The sequence below is a fragment of the Pseudorca crassidens genome, chromosome 5 (genome assembly GCF_039906515.1).
Source record: "Pseudorca crassidens isolate mPseCra1 chromosome 5, mPseCra1.hap1, whole genome shotgun sequence".
Classification (NCBI taxonomy): domain Eukaryota; kingdom Metazoa; phylum Chordata; class Mammalia; order Artiodactyla; family Delphinidae; genus Pseudorca; species Pseudorca crassidens.
The window spans coordinates 81728988-81745804 of NC_090300.1; the positions used below are offsets into that span (position 1 = coordinate 81728988).

Sequence of the window (16817 nt, forward strand, 5' to 3'; positions counted from 1 at the left end):
CATCGGCAGGCGGACTCTCAACCACTGCGCCACCAGGGAAGCCCCTCCCCTTTTTTTTTGGATTTCTTTTTTTTTATAATAGTACTATGGTTGATTTACAGTATATTAGTTTCAGGTGTACAACATAGTGATTCAATATTTTTATAGATTATACTCCATTTAAAGTTATTATAAAATGATGGCTATGTTTCCCTGTACTGTACAATATATCCTTGTTGCTTATTTATTTTATACATACTATTGATAGTTTGTGTCTCTTAATCCCATACCCCTATCTCATCCCTCTCCCCTTCCATCTGCCTATTGATAAACACTAGTTTGTTCTCTATATCTGTGAGTCTGTTTCTCCTTTGTTATCTACAATTGTTTGTTTTATGTTTTAGATTTCACATGTAAGTGATAACACAGAGTATCTGTTGTTGTCTTTTTCTGTCTGACTTATTTCACTGAGCATAGTACTCTCTAGGTCCATCCATGTTGTTGCAAAAGGCAGAATTTCATTCTTTTTTCGTTTTTTGAGGAACTTCTATAGTGGCTATCCCAGCGGTCACTTGTGATACTTTAACTGTGTTTGATCCACACTCTCTGGTTTGCATTGTTTCCAGCAGCAAGTCTGCTGTCAGTCTTACCTTTGGTTTCCCTGCATGCATGTAAGATGTTTTTTTTCCTTTGGCTGCTTTATCTTTTATTTTATCTTTTTATTCCTGATTTTAAACATTGATATAATGTCCTATCATGTTTCCTTCATATTTCTTCCTGGAGTTCTTTGAGATTTTGGATTTGTGGTTTGTATTTTTCACAGATTTGGAAAAGTTTTGACCATTAATTTTCCAAATACATTTCCCTACCCCCATCCTTGGGGCTCCAATGCATGTGTGTAGTAGGCCACTTGATGTCCCACAGCTGACTTATGTTTTGTACATATTTTCTCAGCCTTTTTTCCATCCCTTTTATTTTGTGATGGCCTTAAATTCACTAATCTTTTCTTCTACAATATCTAATCTGACGTTAATCACCTCCAGCATACTTTTCATTTGAAAAATTGTACTTTTTATATCTAGGTGTTTGATTTGCCTTTTTTTTTCATGTATTCCTATTTCCTTCTCATGGTTATACTTTCTTCTACTTTTGAATACATGAAATATATTTATAACAGCTATTTTAATTCCTTGTCCAGTTCTTCCATGTTCGTTTATAGGTGATTTTGATTGATGTGATTGCTTTTTCTTTTCCTCATGGGTGGTCTTTTCTTACTTCTTTTGCATGCTTATTAGTTATTGATTGAATGCCGAGCATTGTAAATTTTACCTCCTTTGTCAGAGTTTTTTGTATTCTTTTAATATGTGTAATTCTGAATTTATCATTGGATGTAGTTAAGTTACTTGAAACCAGTTTGCTTTTATGTTTCATTGGGCTGGACCAGAACAGTCTTTAATCTGGGACTAATTTATCTCACTACTGAGTCAATACCCTTCTGAGTATTCTCCTTAGTGCCCCATATATTGGGAGGTCTTTTCAATTAACAGCTAGGTGAAACATGAATGATTGCTTGACCTGTGTGACCTTCAGAATTGTTCTGCATGCTCCTTGAAGGCAGTTTCTTTTCCAGCTTTGGACCTTTTCATCACACACCTGCGCTTGTTAGTACTAAGCCAGTAAAGACTTAAGGGGAACCTTTCACAGATTTTTGGAGTTCTGTGTTGATCGCTTGTCTTCAGTACTCTGCCTTGTAGATTCTAGGTGTCTTGGCCTCATCAGTTCTGAATGCTGTCTCCTCACTTGAGGGGGCTTCTAGACCCTGTTTAGGTTCACCCTACCTGTGCTGCAGGCTGGAAACTCCATCCAGGCAATTGTAGGACTAACCTTGTTTCTTTTCTTCTGAAGGATCACTGCCTCTGTTGTCTGTTGTCCGATGTCTGAAACCTATGATTTTAGGGATTTCGTCTGCTTTTTTTAGTCATATAGGGTGAGAGGATAAGTTATTATTACTCTGTCATGGCTTAATGAATAAGTGTACTGCCTAGGATGTAACGGAAGGCATCTTAGTGAGTTGCCATTAGCGAGAACTATTCTCCTTTGCCTGCACAAATTAATGGGTGCTTTAAAAGTAGTGTTCAAGCAGAGGTCATTTGTCATCATTGGTTGTGGACAGGTTGGGAAGGTCAGGAAGCCTTGATCCACTGTCCTTTAGGGTTATGAGGGAGGTATTAAGTCATTCTAACAACATTTTTATCCCATTTCCCCTAATGTATTGGTAAGACTATCCTATCACCTACTTCAATAGTGAAGAGGGAAATGACCAAGCATGCCTCAGCTCCTTTTTCAACCTTATGTGTTTTTTTTATATGTCATGTAGTGTCAGGCCTCTCTTAGTAAGTTTTACCTCATCAAGGGTTGGTGATAGTATGTTGTGATACTTAATTGCATTAGATTATAAGACTGGAGAATTCTGAAATAGTTCCTCATCAGGAAAGGTTGAAGGTGGCACAAATGTTAGAATTTTAAAAATGATTTTCAAAAAGCTCCATCCTTATTGCCTTTTTAAAAGTGGGGTGCCTAGTGTTTGGATGTTGAACTACCTTGTGTTAGAATTATTTTAGTAACAGACTTTTATTTTTCAGTTATTCAAGCGAAGAAATGTTGCTACAGCAGAAGAAGAAACAGAAGAAGAAGTTATGTCAGATGGAGGCTTCCATGAGGCTCAGATTAATAACATGGAGATGGCACCAGTAAGTGGGATAATGAAAGAACCTCTTTTTACTCTTTTTCTGATGAAGATATGAGGTTAGATCTTTTTTGGAGTTTAAAATAAAATAAAAAGGTTAGGGGAGTTCCCTGGTGGCCTAGTGATGAAGATTCTGGGCTTTCACTGCAGTGGCCCATGTTCAATCCCTGGCTGGGGAACTGAGAGCCTGCAAGTTGTGTGGTGCAGCCAAACAAAAAAAAAGGTTAGATGGCTACGAAAAGTACTTGGCATTTCAGTTTTAAAAGGAAACTATATCTGTAAACTCGTGGTTCATAAAATGTTTATTATATTTTGAATAACATGCAGTTAAACAGAATTAACTAATTATGAGATCAATTCAGCTATTAAAACTTAAAAGGATAATTATAAAATTATTCCTTAAAAGTTGATAATAAGCAATACTTTAAAGGAAATCCCAATTTGTTACTCATTCCAAGTACAAAATTGGACATATTCATATGATTTTAAAAACTGATTCCACATCACAAGAATTTTCTATTGTAACCCATTTTGTAACTTTCTTGAGGTTGCATAAACAGATAAAAATTATGCTTTATTTATATGGATCACCCTGTCTAGATTTCCAGTTTATTTTGATCAATTGTATATGTTTTAATAGATCATATATATACATGGTTTTCAAAAAAAGAAAAATCTTTTTCTGCTGCCTTAGTCACCCAGTTTCTTTCCCCGCTGGCAACCACTGTTAGTAGATTCTTATTATTCCTTTTGAGAAAAACCCCTCTCTTTTTTTTGGCAAATAGTAGCATATTCACAGTATTTTATAGATTTTTTTCTCTTTTTTTACTTCATAGATATCCAGTTTTTATGGACGAGCTTTCTTTTGGAATTAGAGCAGTTTAAATTGCTTTGGAATCTATGTAGACGTTATTGCCAACACTATTATTTTGTGAACTCTTCTAGGCTCTTCAGGAAGTTGAAGAGTTCTCTCTCTCTCTCTTTTTTTTTTAAAGTGGACGTTAAATGATTATGAAGTATTTTGTGGACTGTATTACTCAGGGTTCTACAGAGGAAACAGAACCAATTTGGGGGTGGGGGGAGAGGAAGAGAGAGATAGATTGATCCACCAGTTGTTTGATTTTAAGGAATTGGCTCATGCAATTGTTGGAGCTGTTAAGTCTGAAATATGTAGGGTAAGCCAGGAGGTTGGAAATTCAGGTAAGAGTTGATATTATAGGTTTTTTGTTTTTTTTTTTGCCACGCTGGGTCTTTGTTGTGGCATGCAGGTTCTTCTTCGCTGTAGTGTGCGGGCTTCTCTCCTTGTGGCATGCAGGCTTAGTTGCCCCGCAGCATTTGGGATCTTAGTTCCCCGACCAGGGATTGAATCTGCATTCCCTGCATTGAAAGGTGGATTCTTAACCATTGGACCACCAGGGAAGTCCCGATATTGTAGTTTTGAGGTTGATTTCCTTCTTCAAGAAACTTCAGTCTTTGCTCTTCAACTGATTGAATGAAGCCTACCCATATTTTGGAGGATAATGTGCTTTACTCGGGTGTACTGATTTAAATGTTAATCACACCTAAAAAGTACTTTCACAGTAATATCTAGATTGGTGTTTGTCCAAACAACTGGGTGCCATAACCTAACCAAGTTGACACATAAAATTAACTGTCCCAGTGTATTCCTTGTCATTGTGGCATCCATACCCAACTCCTTAAACCATACTGAGTCTCAGATAAAGACAATGACAAGGTCATACCTCCTTGTAACATGATACAGCTATCCTGCATGCAGCTGAAAATGCACTAACCTTTTCCCCAGAAGGGGAAAAGTCCTTGGGTGATATTTACTTCTCTCTTGGATATCCTGTAACTTAAATACTCTGATGTGAAGTTAACAATATTTAAATACTATGAATGTAAAGTCAATACATCTTATGTTATATGATAAGGGGATAAGAGAGAGAAGAAAACAAAGATATATGTGGAAATATAATCATAGCAAAATCATACAGGTACTTTTGCTTATTCAGGAATCAGACTTACAAGTTTCAAAGTAGTTACTTTTCTGACTTGTAAGAGCAGAATGCTTCATTCTCCCCATGGGTTATTCTTAAGTGTTAGGTATTGCTTACCAACCACCTTGCATGTACAACTCAGTGCAGCTTTCTTCACAGTTTATCTTGTTGACTGTTACCCTTCATGAAATGATAAGAACTTTATTTCATTGTGACAAATGATCCTGAGAAGAAAGTTTAACCACTAATGCTGAGGATGGCTTGTAGTGGGAAATGGGAAAGTGCTAGTAAAGCAAGAAACTAGTGGGAAACTGAAAAGTTTTAATAAGGCAAGAAAATAGAAATTTTAAATAAATTTAAGAGTCAGCTGTTGAATTTGACAGTGGCTAGAATCTGTGATTTATATAAGACTACTCTATACTCATTCAGTAAATATTTGTTGAACGTCTAAAGTATGCCACCCATCAGGGATGTAGTGGTAAGATAGACAGGGTGTTTTGCTTTCATGGAGGTTACAGTATACTGGGGGAACCTAAGCAATAAACAGATAACTAAGAAGAATAACTGATAACTGAAAAGGGCTGGGCATAGGATTAAAATAAGAGTGATGTGATCACAGAGATAGAGTAGCTGCTTTAGATTTGAAGGTCAGGAAAAGCCTTCTTTTATAATTTAACATTTAATCTGAATGACAAGGAGCAGCCAGCCATGTGATGAGCAGGAGAGGAAGAATAATAAACACCTTGTCTTAGTGTTTACTACTAACATTACTTTCTCACGGTTGTGAGCTTTTTAATGATAGACAAAGATTTTTGGCTTCATCACATTATTAATCATCTCATACATTTATATATGCAAAGATTATCCTACCGTTGTGTAACTCCTGTAGATAAATATAATTAACTCAGTAACTTGGCCGCAATTTGTACTCTTTGTTTTCCTTTGAATTTAAGTTAAAATTTTATTATATTTGTTTTTTGTTTGTGATTCCAGGGTGGTGTTATTACTTCTGACATGATTGAAATGATATTTTCCAATAGCCCAGAGCAACAGCTTTCAGCAACACAGAAATTCAGAAAACTGCTTTCAAAAGGTGAGTTCTGAATATGTTAAGTATATTTTTCATTTATTTACAAAGCATTACTTTCCCATAATCTGTTTTTCACACTACAGATAACTTGCTTTGGAGTATCTCTATCAACAGAATAAAAGGACACATACAGACATAGGTATATTATGAGCCATGGCTAATTTTTGAATTTCCTTTTTTATTTGTGTGATCTTACCAGAACCAGAAGGCAGCATTATTTTCATTTCTGAGGTATCTTATAAAAGATCTTAAAGTGATAAGAACAGTAGCAGTATTTCATGTTAATTCAAATTGAGAAATTCCACTCTTTTTTAAGAAAAACTTAAAATATCACTTGAAAGAGTAGTGATTGTTGATTCTAATGTTAGCAGTTTATCGCTGAAATTTAAGTATGGATTTATTGGTGGACAGGATAACTACCTTTTTGGTGTGCGTGTGTGTATAATTAGGGTAGAATGGGATATGATACTTCTTGTTATCTGGGCAAGTGAGAACTCTGGAACTCTGAGCCATATTAAAATGTTGATAGTAAATCAGCATTAAAACAGTTAACCACCCCCTCCCCCGCATAATAAGTTATGGTTGTTTGGAGTCATCAGTGATAAATTAATATATCCCTTGAGGTTAACTGGAAAGAAAACCTACTACCAGAGCAAAAAATAATTGCTTTTTGGATGACAACCTGTTAAAAATAGCTGAAGGCCATTATCATATTACCGTCCCCACCCTTCTAAAAATGTCTTATCTCTTTTCAGCATGCTGAGATGGGTTTCTCAGATAATGTGGTTTTCCAAGGTCTTTCAACACTCTGCTACTTTCCTGCATGTATTCTAGTTTGCCAGCCATTCCTCTTAAAATGTGATAATTAGAATACAGTACTCCAGATGCATTCTTATTACTCTAAGATGTGGTGGGAGATTGCCTTCATTGTCCTGAAACTATACATTCCAATAATGTACTCCAGGCTAGCATCATTTATTTTGGTTTATTTTGGTAGTCATGGCATAGTAATGTTTCATTGCATTTTCAGCGATCTATACTCCCTAGTACTTTTCTTTATGAACTGTTTTGAGGTTTCGTCTGTGAAGTCATGTGGATTTTTAAAAATTGCTTTAAAAAAATCTAAAAGCTGAATTTTGCTTTATCCCTGCTGTTTTATTGCCATTTTAGGCTTATTGTTATTCTTTCTATACGTTGTTTCTGTAATCTAGCACGTTAACTACTTCATTTTTATTGTCATCATCAAATTTATTTGTTGTGTTTATACGAATGGTTGATAAAAATGTTGAACCAGGCAAAGAACATGTCATTAGAGCTTGCTGCAAATTAACATTGAACCATTAGTCATCCCTTCCCAGTACAGGCCATTGACTTAGCTAAGAGTCCCTAGTAGTACTGTAATCCAGCTGCCATTTTTCTTGCGTAGCTACATGAATGTCATCAAAAACTTTGTCAAATGTCTTGCTGAAATTACAATGCTAATCGTTTAGGACATTTCTAATCTATTTGTCCAACAAGTTTCTATTGAATGATTTTATTTATAAGATACTCTGTTGTCATAAATGAAAAAGATTAATTTGGCAAGTCATTCTTAGTGAATTTCTGCTGACTCCTGCTTATCACTACAGCAGTAAAATTAGATCCTGCAAGCACAGAATCTCCTAATCCAGTTTCTTCGGACAATTTATGTTAAATAAAAAAGAGAGACTTAAAACCCATACACAGAAAAGGGGTTAGAAGGAAGTATACCAAAATAATAACAGTGGTTGTCTTTTGATGTTTTTCCCCATACTTTCTAAGTTTTCTAAAATAGTAGAGGCAGTAATTTTAAGAATTCTGCCCATCATATTTCCATGTTAAGGCTTCCCTTATTATGAAACCTTTTAAGCTACCCTAGTCTCAAAGTGACTGAACTCAGTTTTACATTTTTTTTTCTGTTTTGGATTTACAATATGAAAGAGATGCTAAAAATGGAGGGAGGGATATTATGAAGTAAGTTTGAGCTTTATAAAGTCCTTGCCTTGAAATCAAAGGATTATTTTTCTTCTTTCCTTTTATTTTTATGGGGAGACAGAACCTAATCCTCCTATTGATGAAGTCATCAGCACACCAGGAGTAGTGGCCAGGTTTGTGGAGTTCCTCAAACGAAAAGAGAATTGTACATTGCAGGTGCGGACCATTTTCATTTCTTGCCTCATATCTTAATTCCCTTTACAGAGTTACATTTTGTATTCAGATTTGTTACTTATTTTAATCTATATGAAGGGTTAGTTTTTTGATACTGATGTTCCTGACAACCACATTGCAAGCTGCTTTGATAGCTTTGTTAACATCCAGGCTCTTGGTTTTACTCTTTAAAATTCTTGTTACTTTTTATTTTATGATGACTATGGATCATACTTACCTGGTAGGGAATTGTTTGCAGTAGAGGAGCCATTATAAGGACCTAAGTGTGGACTATGTAAAATTTGGGTCTGAAGGATTTTTAGATTGTACTTGTTGGGTTTCTCAGGGCTGTGTAACATGGGCTAGATCAGAGACTCACTGATCCCCAAACCTGGTACTAATTAATCCTTCCCCTGCACCCCCGGCCCCACCCCAAAAGAGCTGACAAGGATGTAGCCTTGTTGGGAATGTGTGTGCTTTCTCCTATGTTAGTTTACTGTATTAGTACTGTTGTATAGGGGTTCCAAGAGAAAATTCTACAGCTTCTGGATTAGATAATTTTTACAGCAAAAAGAACCAACTATCAACTGACTCTCATCTTGGGAGTTATCTAGAAATTTAAAAATACTATATTGTTCCTGAATAAAGTTGGATCTTAAGTAAACTAGTAATTAAGTAATTCAGTAGCTAGACTTCCTTGGAGTAACCAACTGAATCAATTTCTGAGTTATTCTTTAACAAATACCTGTGATTCCTAAATTCTCACTTGTAGGATCTAATCTGAGTGGCTCAGGCCCTTTAGAAAGCTTCTGTAACTATAAAGATTGGTTAGGTCCTACATAGATTACAAAATGGGGTTATTTTTCCAAGTAAATATTTGCTAATAACAAGTTAATCATAAAGATAACTTTCACCGCCATGTTTACCTTTGCCTTACTCTAAGGGTGTAATAAGGACTGGGGCATCTTTATAAGTATAAGTAACAGCTCCTCTCCCCAGGTTCCTTACTGTCCAGAGCATTATTGATAATTCATAAGACTTGATGCTTTGTCTTGATATTTTCTCTCCTTTCCTCCCATCCCATCCTTCTCTCTCTTTTACTCTCTTTGTTGCGGTGATGAGTTCCTTCCAGAGGAAAAACAGGAAGTCCAGAAAAGGTAGAGTACTTCAGTGTCCCATCAGTTTTTCTTCTCCAGTTTGACATTTACTAATCCCCAAGTTCATTTGAATTAAGATTCTGTTTTGTTGGCTGCTTCCTGGATTGTAATTCTGGTCCCCATCTAAGGCCAGGATCACCAGACACCTGGAAAATAATCAGGTTCACCTAGAGAGCAAAGAAAGAGGACTTTTCTCAGAAAAAAAGGAAATCCAGACAACCAAGACTGCAGAGAACAGAGCCTGAGCCCCTTAAGCAACCTGTCAAGAGAACCAGAGGGACCAAATGAAGAGCCTTACTGCAGTTTATCATTTGAAAAGCTTTGTAGGAAGAGGGAGGTAGGGAAAATTTATCATTTTATTCATGTGGAAGTATGTTTCTATCCTGTCTCTGACAATGAGAGTAATTCAGAGATATTAAATTTACGTCTGGACTTAGCAGTTTTTAGTAGGTGGTTGCAGAGGTCCAGTTCCTTAATGTGTTAAAGGAAGATGGTATAACTTTCTAGTCCTAAAAAGAAAAATGTCAGAGAATTTGGTCTTTCCCCATCCCCACCTTCTCCAGTATTCCCTAAAGAGCACAGTATATTCTCTCAGGCAGTGCCCTCTCCTGGCTAACACTTGTAAATTCTACATCATTTTTGATTTTGTAATCCTAGAGTTTGTATCTTAACACATCTGAAGATGAAAGCCTTCAGAAATCTCTAATTTGCTTCTATCAGAATTCTCAGATTCCACCCTTGTGCAGCCTAACTAATAATTAGGCTGAAAGATTGAGAAATGATTCCTCTGGAAGTGACCACCTCGTGATTTTCACCTTAGCGATCCAAAGACTCTAGAGATAATGAACCTGTTTATTATATAAAGGTCATCATCCCCAGCTTTTCTTCTGTGTGCATTTAAGCACAATATGGTGTTCTTTCTCCAGTGTGACTAATGGGTACCCTTGACTACCCCAGAAGCAGGAGGAGCAAATATATTGATGGAGACCTTAGAGCCGGGAGACTTCATTGTTAAATAATTAGACGTGCTCTGGGAAGCTTGGAGGGTATTCCTTCCTCTGTCTTCTTGGAGAGCGCTAGGATGTGAGTTATCCATGATATTCCTACCTGCTTATTAGAAATTTGAATAGTGTGTCTTTGGAATGGGGTGTTTGCCATTTCTCTTCTAGAAAGAGAGTAATAATATGTAGTCATGATAGCTAAACTCAATAATAAATCACTGGACAAACTTATTCCCTTCATTCCATACATAAAGAACTGTGAATCCTAGTGAAGGGCTTCTTCACTTTCTTTCTGGCTTTCCTTATCAGTGGGATACTGCAAACCAGGGAGATAAAAATGCCTGCTTTTGGCAGTGCTACCTAGATACTCACTTGCCCTCAAATGAGATGAATATGGGTGGAATCTAGGACTTTGGAAGCCGACTCTGCCGTTTAACTAACAGCATTCTCAAACACAGTGACATGTAGGCCTCAGCCATACATGAGAGCCTTGACATGAGATTGGTCTGCCTTATGGTGTATTCCCTGGGCCCACTTGGTTTGTTTTTTTTGAGTCCAGGTCCAACATCTTTGTACTGTCCTTTGCAGTGCTAAGATGGTGTATTCCCAAACCTTCTTATAGAAGCTTATAAAAATAGCTAGAAATAAGTAAATTGCTTCCTAGTTCCAGTCATTAAACAGATGCTCCTCTTAAAGTTGTAAATTTGAATTAAATTGGTTTAGTTTTCCCATTTCTACCTTTCTTGTCCACACTAAAAGCTTAATGTGGTAAACTGCAGTTAAGCCTTCATCTTCCTATGTTTTTTCCCCATCTTCATTGATCCCTCTACCTATCTTAAAAGGTTGCTCAGATGACTCAGGCACTGTTCTCTGCAGAGTTTGATATCTGGATTTATTTTTCTGATGTGAGCCTCTCTTTTCACTTGCTCTCCAGGTGAGCCTGGCATTTGCTAGGAACCAGAGTGGAACCGGCAAAGTGGCCAGCAACAGAGTCCTGATCCAAATGGAGAAAGGGAACCAGGCGTACTTCAACCTGGAGTGGGAAACTTGATAGGAGGTCAGAAGTACTTCAGTTTTGGATTCTCATTTTCCTTATTTTAAGGAACTGAGCACCAGAAGGTAGAGATTGAGAAAGGAAAAAGAGAACATACCAAAATCTTCAGCGTACCCTTCAGATTTCAGTTGTAGCCTTATTTAGAAAGTTCTGGACAGTGAAAAATAATAGTGGAATTACAATTTGTAAGCAATCACAGCTGCATGACAGGTTGTTTCCTTGCATGATGCCATTCTTGGAACACTAAGAATATAGTAGTTTAAAACAACAAAGAGGAGTAAAGATTATAATAATTTTGGGTACTACTTCAGGTGATACCATTTCTTAAGTTTTTTTCATTTCATCTTGTTGCTGAGTTTTTCTTGAGTTACATGGTTACTTAAATTACCTTTTCTGGCCATTTCTGTTATAACTTTATGCAATTGCTTTTGGTATCAACTCTGGACATTCCCATTTCACAACTCTCTTTCATGTTAAAATCTAGTCTGGGACCTGAGACGGAAATGTTCACCCCACTCAAAAAAATAAAGACTGCGATACCTAGTGAAAGAGAAACTACATAGTTCAAAGTACAACCAGTTTTTTTAAAACATACTTACATATTAAACACATTTGAAAGTTGCTTCTTCCAAGACTTTAATAGGGGTCTATACTCATGAGGAATTCTCAGTCTCTCTTTCTCTCTGCCTCTCTCTCTGTTTCTGTCTCTCACTCTCTCTCCTCCCGCCTCCTCATGTCACACATATACACATGGGTATAGAAAATTGCACAAATAGAGCTTGATAAGTTTTTACAAGGTAAACATCACAGTAATCAGTGCCGTGTGTGTGTGTGTGTTTGTGTGTTTTAATGCCTCATTAATCCATGAATATGATTTGAGTTTTCACTGGCCCTCTGGTTATAGTTATTCATCTACTTCTTTCCCTGGTAATGGCAAAACTACTTCCTGATTTCCATTCTTACCAAGAGAGACCTTGAATCTTGTTTGCATTCAGAGGTTATAATCATTATGTACTTCTTAGTGATAAACATAACTCTGGTACATTCTTCTTTTGCTGAGAAGTCCTAACTTCCGAGTTTCTTCCATTCATGTTCTGGCTATTATTTACTTATTCTCCATTCTCCTAATCATTGTCACTCTATTTTGTTTTGCTTCTCCATTTTATTCATTTCAGTGGCATCTGGAAATCTGTCTTTTTCTGGGAGACCTTTGGGGCTAAACCTCATCAGACAAACAGCAGTTTGACTTCTGTTAGCAATTATTATTCTAATTTCTTCTCATTGATAACTCTTTAATATATCCTTTATCTACTCAGTTTATTGTCACCATTTCTTTTGCATCAAAATCTCACTGCAAACCTTTTTCTCTTTGATATAGATTGCTATGTATGCTGATCTTATTCATTCTTCACAGGTTGCTTTTCCTCAAAGTTTTCATTTTTTTGACATGGTCTCAGATGCTGATGACTCTCTGTTGAACTTTGAGCCTTTCTTCTTGTAGGAAGGTTTGCTTTTGTACCCACTTCATAGTTCATTTTCCTAGTAAGCAAAAGAAGCTACATTTTAGGTGAACTGTGTTTTCCTTTTAGCATACCCTAAATAATAAATAATAACCCTAAATAATCTGTCATATCATTATTTGAAATTTCTTGCCCTAGATACCAAAACTGCAAGCAATTGGAAGACTCTTGTCAGTGTTACAGGTGTGTTTCAGAGAGGAAACTATGGTTGGGGCCATAAGCCTACTAGATTAGGAGGCTGTAATCTAGCTCTCTTTGACTGGCATTACTCAAATGATTAGTGATCATTGGATCTTTTTCTGATAGTTTCCTCATTCATAAACTAGAAAAGCCAGGCTTCTCTGGGTTGTTGTAAGGAACACCTGAGAGTATGTGAATAATGCTTTGAAAGTATAAAGTACTGTATAAATGTCAAGTTTCAATTCAGACAGACTGAAAAGGGTTTGTACATTGGTTTGAGTAGTAATTTAATTACAGAGGTGATATGAGTTTTTATTTTATGCTACTCAGTGTTTAGAAGTCTCCTGAACTTCTCTTATAGCAAAGGGTTATCAGGCAAAAAAATGTTTGACTGTGGTGCTCCTAGTCTGGCCTCCCTGCTGCTGTAATATCAGTGTCCTAACTAGATATCAGACCACTTTATTTCACTTCTGTATATCAAATTTTAGGTTTCTTTGAATATCCCTTCTTTAAGTGTCTTCTGCTATAAATTTACTATCATTCATGTAGCTTTGGACTGGGCTAATCAGATTGTCTTCCCATTTCTTTCATTTTCCTGTACCCCAAGTGATTGATGATTCAGTTTTCCATATGACACCTGCCTTTCAATTGACCCCAAAGCTTAAAGGAGTCACAGCTCCATCTTTTGATGACTTTTTATTGCTTTCTCATTCAAGGGGCATGTCACTGAATTTTTTTTCTTCCCCATATGTGCTTCATTAAAGAATATTAAATAGAAGACAGAACAGGAGAAGGAAACAAAACTAAAGTTTAATTAAGAACTCTAAATAGAATTGTAATATAAGAGTTCATTCTTGGATTTTAAGAGGTCATTCTTGGATTTCATCATATTAGGCTAAAGAGTCAAGTTACTGTAGAGATGTGTAGAATTAATAACGTGCTGTATTTTTTGTTGGCCATAATTTCCTTCATACTGTTTACCAGTTTATCAACCTTTAAGAATGCTCTTTTTAAAAAAGTCTTACCTCTGTGCCTTGGTTTGGAGACTTCTCATTTATTGGAAGCTCTTATGCTCTGAAGTTGCCATTTCTGTTAGTTGTATGTCCGTTAACTCCTTTCGGACTACTTATCATTTCAGTTGTCTTCTGCCTGTATTTTTCACTCTGCCTGTATTTTACACATTTTACAGTTTTATTCTTTCGCCATTTCACTCTGCCCATTTTATAGAAATTATTTAATTTTATTAGATAATAAGCATGGTTTAAGGCCAAAAGGTACATAAAGGCTTTACTGTAAGTGCCTATCCTTCCCATACTTGTTTCCCATTCACCTCGAGCTCTCTATGTAAGTGACAAGTATTTACAGTTTATTGTGACTCCTGCAAGAGATATTCTGTGCAATAAGTAAATTGATGCATATATTCCTTCTTATTTGGAAAATACAGTATGGTACCATATTAATGTACATTGTTTTTCTTTTTCCTCCATTTATGTCAATGGGAGATCATTCCATGTCAGTATATGAAGCACTCCCTCATTCTTCTTACGGTCTCATGTCAGCTCTGCCTTGATCTGAAATTTTAGACACCCTGAGTATTCCTCTAGGCTAAGGTTATTTCTTCAGGAATTCTTCATTTAAAATTAATATAGTATTTACCTGATAGATTATGTGTAAATAATGATCTCAGATTCTTTTCTTCATGCACAGAAAACCTTATTGTTATAAGTAAACAAGCTATTAAATTCTAATAAGATAATGAAATTATTTTTATCTTTATAGTTTGAGTCAGCTTGGGTACTGACAAATATTGCTTCAGGAAATTCTCTTCAGACCCGGATTGTGATTCAGGCAGGAGCTGTGCCTATCTTCATAGAGTTGCTCAGCTCAGAGTTTGAAGATGTCCAGGAGCAGGTAAAAATTGAAACAAGTAAAGAGAAGCAGGTCAAAGAATACAATTTTTCCCTTCAGTCTTATATTCAGAATCTCAGTTTTACCACTTGGATATAACAATCCATGGTTCATCACAAGGAGTGTTCTAGAAATCTAAACTTAACCAAAATAGAAAATTTCATAGTGAATATAGGCAGAATTTCTCCTAGAAACATAAAACCATTTTTCCCTTCCAACCCTGAAATTCTTTAAGTCCCATAGTTATACATTTTAGACCATGTAAACAGTTGCTGAGTTTTTTCTTATAGTAATCTCTAGTGTTGATTGACATAGCAAGTCTTTGCCACTTTTGTGCAGAAAATCACTTAGAAAACATGAAATTTTAATTACCGTAAAGTTTGTCAAATTCATAAATATGAATCATTACTAAATGAATATGACTTTCTTCTACAGCTTTATTGAGGTATAATCAACCTACAGTAAACTGCATATGGTTAAAGTGTATAATATGTTAAGTTTTGACATATGTATATATCCATGAAACTGTCATTACAAGTCAAGATAATTAATATATCCATCATCCCCAAAAGTTGAGTAAAGTTTTCTGCATTTTGGTTGCTCTTAAATTCCTGGCTCACTGTTTTCTTTTGTAAGCAAGCTTAAAATACATTTGTAATCAGCTGAGTAAGCCATTTGGATCTCTGCTATGTTCCAATGGCTGGAATGTTACTTAAGGGTAGGGCCCCCTAAGATTAAGAATATGTTTAAGGGGCTTCCCTGGTGGCGCAGTGGTTGAGAGTCCGCCTGCCAATGCAGGGGACGCGGGTTTGTGCCCTGGTCTGGGAGGATCCCACATGCTGCGGAGCGGCTGGGCCCGTGAGCCATGGCTACTGAGCCTGTGCGTCCGGAGCCTGTGCTCTGCAACGGGAGAGGCCACAACAGTGAGAGGCCCGTGTACCACACACACAAAAAAAGAATATGTATAAGAACTGGTACCTCCTTTTAATAAGTTTACTCCCATGAGTATTCACATGTATACTTATATAATAGTATTGATCTTCTTCCACCAATCCCACAACTATTTCATTTGACTCCCTGTTGAGTGAACTTAGGAGTTTTAATAGTTAATGTCCATGTATAATATGTTGATTAACTACTGTATAATTTTGTAAAGAGTTATTGTGATATGTTGGCATCTTTTTTGAAAGAATTATGAGAAAATTAAACTCTACAGCCTGTCATTAATGAATAATTCTTTCACAGGCAGTCTGGGCTCTTGGCAACATTGCTGGAGATAGTACCATGTGCAGGGACTATGTTTTAGACTGCAATATTCTTCCCCCTCTGCTGCAGTAAGTTTCTTTTTCTTTTCTTTTCTTTTTTTTTTTGTGAGTAATAAAAATACGGGAAGTTCCTCAGAAAGCAGTGCATCTTTGGAAATCATTTTGGATTTCCTAGTGTTACTTTTCATTACAGATATTTTCTTACTAACTTGTTCAGATCATTTCCTTGGGCATCCTATCTTATTCAAGTGCCAAAATTTTGAATTCCTTGTGTTAGAATTAATTAAGCTTTATTGTTGTAGAGAAGAGCTGTTTGAAGACATCTGTTTATCAATAGCATTAAGTGGTTAAATATTTATATTATGCCATCAGAGAATTAATGCCCATTATATCACTTACCATTGCATCATTATGCTTATAGGTTATTTTCAAAGCAAAACCGCCTGACCATGACCCGGAATGCAGTATGGGCTTTGTCTAATCTCTGTAGAGGAAAAAGTCCCCCTCCAGAATTTGCAAAGGTAAGGATTACGCTTGTGGGAAATTGGCAGAAAAAGTACAGTTAAAAGAGTCTAAGAGGGCTTCCCTGGTGGCGCAGTGATTGAGAGTCCGCCTGCGGATGCAGGGGACACGGGTTTGTGCCCCGGTCCGGGAAGATCCCACATGCCGTGGAGCTGCTGGGCCCATGAGCCATGGCTGCTGAGCCTGCATGTCCGGAGCCTGTGCTCTGCAATGGGAAGAGTCTAAGAAC

At 36.5% G+C, this 16817-nt stretch overlaps 1 protein-coding gene across 1 annotated transcript in view; it reads left to right on the forward strand.

Annotated features, from left to right (window-relative positions):
• The window catches only part of KPNA1 (karyopherin subunit alpha 1), a 75404-nt gene that overhangs the window by 36731 nt on the left and 21856 nt on the right, over nucleotides 1–16817 (forward strand). Inside the window, exons 3-8 of the mRNA XM_067738706.1 lie at nucleotides 2622–2729; nucleotides 5719–5818; nucleotides 7890–7984; nucleotides 14673–14804; nucleotides 16047–16135; nucleotides 16488–16587. Coding sequence (XP_067594807.1) covers nucleotides 2622–2729; nucleotides 5719–5818; nucleotides 7890–7984; nucleotides 14673–14804; nucleotides 16047–16135; nucleotides 16488–16587 — 624 coding nt within the window. The remainder of the gene's footprint in view (nucleotides 1–2621; nucleotides 2730–5718; nucleotides 5819–7889; nucleotides 7985–14672; nucleotides 14805–16046; nucleotides 16136–16487; nucleotides 16588–16817) is intronic.